Below are 7702 nucleotides of genomic sequence, written 5' to 3' on the forward strand. Positions count from 1 at the left end.
GTAGGAGAGTCTTAATGTGAAAAGAGACCGAAACGTGTTTTATTCGTTAGTCCCCACCGGGAACCGAACCATCCTAGGAGCCCTCGGATCTGCGCTCTCGCGTTACCAGTGCAATACTGAGCAAGGAACCGGTTTAAATTTTTTTTTGAACACACATATATTAACGGCTAAGTGGAATTTTTAAAATAAAAAAAAAACATAATGTCATTCTATTAATCTCGTGATGCTTATTTAATTTCAAAATCTCCTATCATCTTTGAAATAAGATTTATGCCAAATCCTCCCCCCCCCCCCCCCCCCCCTCTTCTCCACACGCCTTCTCCTAGATCACATGAAAATTTCACATAAAAATGATCACTTCCCCAAACATAACAAAGGCATTATGAGTTATTTATTGCAAATATACTGCTACGCAATATATTGACCTCTGCCACCCTGATAGCGATTTTTCTTTAACCTCCCTTTTTTACTATATTTAACGTAATCAATTTCAATTCCTACAAAATATTTCTATCGAGTTACAATAATCACCCCACGAGTCACTCCCTGTAGTCCTCCACGGGGCCAGTTCTCGGCTGGGCCACTCTGTCCCACTGGCCCAGCATGTCCCAGTCCACATGCTCCACGTCCCACTGCTGGGTGTCGCTACCGTCGCAGGGACGGATGAACAGGTCCTTGGTGGGACGGTCCCAGTCGAGACAGTTGTCGTTGGTCCCGTGTTTTAGGAGTTTGGTTTTCTGTGGATAGATGTTAAAGTATTCTCTTAAAACTGAGTAAGCAATAACAGAAACATAAAGACTTTACTTGTGAACACAAAACTAGAGGTAACCTGACTTTTAATTTCATTTTCAATATAACCAAACCTAAAAAAAATTATTAAAATTCAAAGAAATCTTTTCGCTTCTATGTGACATAAAACAAGGTCTTTTATGCGATCTATTTTCATATTTCATATACATATACACAGTAAACATTTTATAAAGTTAAACTAATCATAATAAGCTCAGAACAGCACAATTCGGTTTACAATTCGAACACACAAACACTCTATTAAAAAACTAAGTACGAAGATGCAAGTACGTAGAGCTAAGTATGTAGTTAAATATATAGAGCCAAGTACCTCCACCTTATAATGAGTTAGCCTATTGTGGTAGTCGAGCACGCTTCGGCACGAATTAGGCCATTTCGCACCGGGGAAGCACCACACTCCCACAGAAAACCAGCGTGAAATAATAGCACGCTATTGTGTTTCGTACGGTGAGTGGGTGAGAAGGAGGCCTATTTCCTTCTCCTCGCCCTTGCCAGTCCATTCCTTCTTTCCAGTCATCGATCCTTTCCCTATCCCTTATCCCTTAAAAGCGGGCAGCGCATTCTCAGAGGTCTGAGCCTCTACGAATGTTCACGGGCGGTGGTGATCGCTTACCATCAGGTGAACCACCAGCTCAGTGGCCCGCTATGACATAAAAAAGAAGTTATGGGTAGAGCTTAGAACGTGCAAAGCTAGGTCACAGAGCGCGCACCGCGTGGTAGCGCCACAGCTGGTTGCCGCCGCCGAGGTGGCACGCGTACAGCAGCACGGCGCTGCGCGGGGACGACTCGGGCAGGTCCCAGCACATCGAGCGGGACTTCGATCTGGGGACGAGTTTCGTCATCATCATCATATTCATTATCATCATCATCATTATCATCATCATCATCATCATCATCATCATCATATTCATTATTATCATCGTCATATTCATCATCATCATCGTCATCATATTCATTATCATCATCATCATATTCATCATCATCATCATCATCATCATATTCATTATCATCATCATCATATTCATCATCATCATCATCATCATCAGCCCATATATGTTCCCACTGCTGGGACACAGGCCTCCTATGAAGGTTCAGGCTATAATCCACCTCGCTGGCCAAGAGCGGGTGACAACAAGCCTTCAACGAGCGAATATATTATTTTTTTTATTTTTCAATCAGAAATATATTACTTTGCAATAACGAAGAAACAATATGAATTTTTATTAATTAATAATTAATACTAATTCTGTCAAGAATGTTCGAAATGGCAAGATGAAAATATTTTTTTTAAATAAACTGCATCAATATCATCATAGTTGTCCATTAATCATAAAACAATCACCTAATATCCTTATGCCAGGAGAGTACGAAATGTTGCTCAGCCTTGGGCGAGTCCGAGCACGGTTTGAGATGCAACTTGTCCATTTGCTCGCCGTGGTGCGCGTCCACGCACAGCTGCGGGCTCGATGACGGTCGAATCTGCAATTTTTTGATGTGAAACATCTATAGCCGCACGTAAAACAGATTGCTGGCGTGGCGACGCATGCCGTGGCGACGCGTCGCCACGCTAAATGATAGTGTATAATATATAGTCTATATGCAGTAGTGTGTACGGTACGGCTCTTCCTGACATCTATTGGCGAATAATAATACTATTTTTTGGTGAATAATTAAAGCAAATGGCGTTGTTAAGTAACGAAGTCAATGAGCGTTTGCTTTGAGGTTAGACTCATTTTTTTTTTTAATAATAATAAAGTCTTTATTAAAACTGCTAAATAATACAATTTATAAGCCTGTGTTAGTAAAAACTGTGTTACAGGCATTAAAATCCCTCACATTTTGGTAAATTACAGTTTCTTACAGATTATATTGTTTTGTGTCTTCTTGATGCACGTGTTCACTTAAAAATGCCTAAACGATCTTGAAAAAAAACGCTTATAAACAATCTAACTTCACGAAGTTAAACCGAGCAAAGCTCGGTCATCCAGGTACTTATTATATTAAGCGTCAACCGAACTTGTATCACCAAACAGTTAGTAGGATAGAGTTACTTCCTGCTGTCTTAAAACAAAGTCACTTGCCGCTGTCTGTCTGGGTGTGTCTATGTATTTTTAAATCTTTAAAGTAGTTTGGGCTGTGCGTTGATAGATCAATCAGTCAGTCAGTCAGTCAGCCAGTCAATCAGCCAGTCAGTCAAGATATAATATACTCACGCGTCCTTCAGCAAACGGACTGGGTTCAACCGGTGGATATTTCACCGTTAAGTCGAAAGCGATCTGAAAATCATGTCAACAATTTAAAGTATTAGAAAAAAAATCGCCTCTGTGATAGTTTAATAATAGAAATAGAAAATAAAACAGTATTCCTTTTAATAGAGACGAAACCTTTATTTCACAAAGAATAACGTTCTTACTTAACAATGAATAAAATATAATTTATGCTTTGAAAAACACAACTGAAAGGACAATGTAAGAAAAAGTTAGAAATTTCACCAACGCACCTGAGTCATGAACCATCTAAAGGATTTACACTTAAGCCTCTCTCGTAGTGCCTTCTGCTCCGAGATGTCCCCAGTGTCAATACTCAGATATTTAGGTCGTCTCTTGTATAAGTACTGTGCATATTCGTCCATCCACACCTCTGCAACGCGACGGTAGTTCTGAAATTTGCAAAACGTTCAGGATTATTGTAAAAAGAATAGTTAATGAATGAGCATATTAGATTTCAAGTTGGTTGTAAAATGATAAATTGAATATTCAAATCGCATTCCGTCACGGATTCTGTAGGATATTTTTTTCTTTTTTTTTTAAATTTTTTCTTTTTTTTTCTGTACTCACCCGCCCCACAAAGTCCCCATGGCCCGGGTTGGGGAAGGGCGCGAACTTGCGGTACACGTGCCCCACGCGGGAGCACGGCGCGTCCACCATCCGCCCGCCGCACTGCCATATCTGCGGACAAATGTATGAGCTGAAAGATTTTCTACGTTTTCTTGATAACGATTCAATTAACTAAGAAAAATAAGGACAAATGGACATCGGATCACGATTTATTGTATAAGAAAGTGATATAAAATGCTTCACATCCATACAGACAGCTGGATTAAAAGGTTTGCCTTTTTATTAGTAAATAGTATATTTATATCTATGGATAAAACTCTGCAAATGATCGCAGATACAAACAGAGAAAAATTACCACATTTTTCGTAATATTGCAATACGATTTTGTTTTTTTTCTTAAGTATAAATTCTTAATGAAAATTTCTTCTATACAAATAAAAAAAATAACTCACTGTTAGACTTAAAACTCAAACTCGAAGAATGCCTATACGACTATCACATCACATAATCTTTAGTGGATATCTTATACATAACATCTCATATAAAATTCACCTTAAAGCTCAATTCATACTGTTCCCCACCCCAAATGTCCAGACCAGGATCGTACCCGCCCAGCTCCCAAAAGAACATACGTGATATTGCGAACAACCCTCCGGCCATTACTGGACTCCTGCAAAATAATAAAGTGTCCAGAATAAGTCTAACTGAAAGACACAATTATTTTTACATTTATTTAAATTTTAAATTGTCATGTTACGAAGAAAACATTAGAGTGCAGCAAAAAATCTATTCGTGTACATTTTTAGTATTACATAGCATTAGTAAACATAGTCTGCGAATAATTTATACAAAACCTCTAAAAATAAAAAATAAAGGCGTGTTAAAAACAAAAAAAAAAAACTCCCATCTCAACACTATACTCACTCAAACGGCTCAGGCATATTAGCCACATCTCTGGGCAACAGCGGCAACCTCTTATAATACAGTTCCCAGTCGAACGCTCCCCGAGCCCCTTCGTCCTGGGCTCTGTATTCGAACGTGTCATATGCTATCACGTCTATGTATGGACACACCACTGTACGTGGGTCAAGGGCTATGGGCTCTGGAACAGTGTTTTTTTTATTTGTAACATACAAAAACAGGTATTTTTTTTATATGTCATAGCAGGCCACTGAGCTGGTGGTTCGCCTGATGGTAAGCTATCACCACCGCCCATAAACATTAAATTTTCCATAAATATCCAGAGCAGAGGTAGCACATTTATAAGTATGTTATATAGTAATAGTTTAAAATCAATATACATACCTAACAGCGGCGGTAACCAATTAACATTGGCCTCGGTATGAGAATCTAAAAACAGGAGTACATCAGCTGTTGCTTGCTTCGCACCTGCTAATCTTGCTGTTATCAGTCCACTGCGAGTTTTAAGACGAATTACCTTAACTTTCGGATAGTTAAACTTAAGATAATTATCTAATTTTCGCTTCAAGAAATCTGAAACATAAAATCATTGCTATAAATATAAGATAGAAAATTTTACATACAATATATAAATAGTTTTTGAATAGAAAACATTCAGACAGTAGTATTTTTACATATTAACAGAGTTGCTAATAAATCACTTTCAACATGTGTTATCTTTACTTTATCAGTGCATTAAATAGTAAAACAGTTGATGGTATTTCCCAAGTAAGCCTTGAACAAATATTTTGAACACTTTATGTTCGACATATTTTGCCTTTATTTATAATTGGCATCAATCTTAAAAATATTCTACATTTAAATTAATAAACACCCCCTCAAAATTAAAGTATTGAATTACAATGTTTTTAATACTATAGATATGTTGTACAAACTCAAAAAGTACAATATTCATATTGTCATGGCTTTTGAGTCAGGTAATTGCCCTACTTGTGAAGGCGAGTAAGCTAGGTGTCATCTATATTGTAATAAGATTGCAGCTGAAAAATGGCCATTACCATTATAAAATACAAAAAAATACATAACTAGTCTATCATTTCGAATTTTAATACATAATTTGCTGTTGTTGACTATCTATTTATTTATAATGTTAAGTTTTCAAAATGTATTCTATATTGTGAATAATCAATAATTTCTTATTCATTCATTCATAAATATTATACATAAACCAAATCCAAATAAGCAACTTATTTCCACATAAACATCATCCATGAATATGTTTAATATTGACCAATTAACTGTATCAAAATTAAACATCCACATAGCTTACCTTTGGTACTAGCATCGTCCACTAAAAATATTTCCTTAATCAACTTCTCCGGTGATCTATTAAGAACACTGACCACAGTTCGTAGCAATGTGCTCCAATGCTCATTGTGAAATGGGACAACTACACTTACAGTTGGCAATGACTCAATGTAGAGACGTTTTTGACACCCTAGATGCCTTATATCTGGCAGGGAGCGATTGAGGGGTATCTTATCACTTAGTGCTCCGTTAAATCCATTTACTGAATACAACTCTTTCTCCAGATTGGTTTCTCTTTTCGTTAAATGAGCCGGCAGTCCTTGCTCACCGATACCTTAAATATTGATCAATTATTTATAATTATTGCATTATTTGCTGTTAAGAAATTATTTTAAACAATAAATTATACACACCCACTCGTTTCCTTTCATATTTTATCTGTTTGTAATTATGCCAGTCTATTTTCTGAAATGAATTTTAAAATTCTGATAAGTTATCTTTCAACATAAAGATTGAAATACACATTTTATGTGTTTTTCTTTTTTTTATTTAATAACTAGCTGATATAGATGTTGGCCGATTCTCAGATATACCCAAGATGCACACAAAATTTCATAAGAATCTATAAAAGGCTAAAAAGACCAGCCGTTTTGGTCCAGCAGAGGAGTTTGGTAACTACTTAAATTGTGACACGGGAATTTTAAATACAAGATTTAAAAAAATTAGAAAATTAGTGTAGTTCCAGATATATGCACTTTTAAAATTATGAAAACCGCAAAATAAATTAATTTTGAGTACTGAAAATTTAAATTAGTTGTTATGTTATACTTAGTAAAGTATTATTTTTTAATTTGTACTAATAATTGTTGCAGCACCAACATGCAGCAGTTCTGATGTATTTAGTTCTTATATGGTTTCTAATACATACTTTTAAGCTTGTTGGTTGAAAATAATCCTTCTTTCCACTGCCCAGGAGTGTCTGCTTTAGTGGCTCAATAGATATTGAATTTACATCTTTTGTTCTCAATATATATACTGTAGCCACTATTAATATAATTATAATAAGGTTACGAATCCGCAACAGCCTCCAGAAGTTACGCCGCATTACAATTAATTTTACCTATGAGCAGAAAAAAAAAACATTTTATTTATGTAACAATAATAGGTAACTTATACTTATTTACCAATACTGAATTTTTTCACCTATTAGAAAAATTTTATTAAATATCATTGAATTTAGTGGTATATTTATTTATTTTGCTTTATAACAATAAACTGTCTACTTTTTAAAGATGTGTCTGTAACTATAATTTAATGATTGTCTCCTGTCCTAAATTTAAATACATTAGATTAATCACAGGAATTGTCGTGTATCCATTATAATTTGATAAGATAATACTAATGTACACTGATTTTGTTGATTTCATAGATAAACTTACCTTGAAATGCTCCTAAGAAAAAGTTAATATACTAACTAGACACTGGTGCTATAAACCCTTTTATAAGAAACCTGATCAATTGACATGGAACCCGGTCTAGTAAAGGAACCGGCAACTAAGTAAACAGCCGACAGGCCTTGCCTTTTACTTTTTAAAAATATTCATCGTTCTGAGCTATATATAACTAATAAATGTTTGTTAACAAAAATCTTTTCACATACAGTTATAATGTTCACCAATTTTTCTATTTAGCATACTTAGATTTTGTAAAATACTCCAATATAATCATTATTTAATTTATTTTAAAGGAAATAGTAAATCGCTAATCGCTATTTGCTGTTTTGGTTCAGTCAAATGAAATCTGACAATGTTTTTTATTTCATCTGA

At 35.4% G+C, this 7702-nt stretch overlaps 1 protein-coding gene across 1 annotated transcript; it reads right to left on the reverse strand.

Moving 5' to 3' along the window:
• Positions 1 to 295: 295 nt before the first annotated feature.
• LOC119833452 (N-acetylgalactosaminyltransferase 6-like) lies at positions 296 to 7667 on the reverse strand. The gene is made up of 13 exons (XM_038357458.1): positions 7316 to 7667; positions 6805 to 6996; positions 6290 to 6341; positions 5899 to 6210; positions 4953 to 5141; positions 4572 to 4749; positions 4200 to 4317; positions 3648 to 3758; positions 3311 to 3469; positions 3024 to 3086; positions 2153 to 2289; positions 1521 to 1632; positions 296 to 737 (listed from the first exon to the last, which is right to left on the reverse strand). Exons 2-13 carry the CDS (start codon positions 6979 to 6981, stop codon positions 540 to 542), a joined length of 1806 nt encoding a protein of 601 aa, XP_038213386.1. The 5' UTR covers positions 6982 to 6996; positions 7316 to 7667; the 3' UTR covers positions 296 to 539.
• Between the last annotated feature and the right edge of the window lie 35 nt (positions 7668 to 7702).

This window comes from Zerene cesonia, chromosome 17, assembly GCF_012273895.1.
Source record: "Zerene cesonia ecotype Mississippi chromosome 17, Zerene_cesonia_1.1, whole genome shotgun sequence".
NCBI lineage: Eukaryota > Metazoa > Arthropoda > Insecta > Lepidoptera > Pieridae > Zerene > Zerene cesonia.

Coding starts and splice junctions, on each gene's coding strand:
- LOC119833452 (XM_038357458.1), bottom strand. CDS start 6,981: ATGCGGCGTAACTTCTGGAGGCTGTTGCGGATTCGTAACCTTATTATA. Junction 3,470..3,647: donor ATGGGGACTTTGTGGGGCGG/GTGAGTACAGAA, acceptor TGCAAATTTCAG/AACTACCGTCGCGTTGCAGA. Junction 1,633..2,152: donor TCCTGGCATAAGGATATTAG/GTGATTGTTTTA, acceptor ACTCGTCCCCAG/ATCGAAGTCCCGCTCGATGT.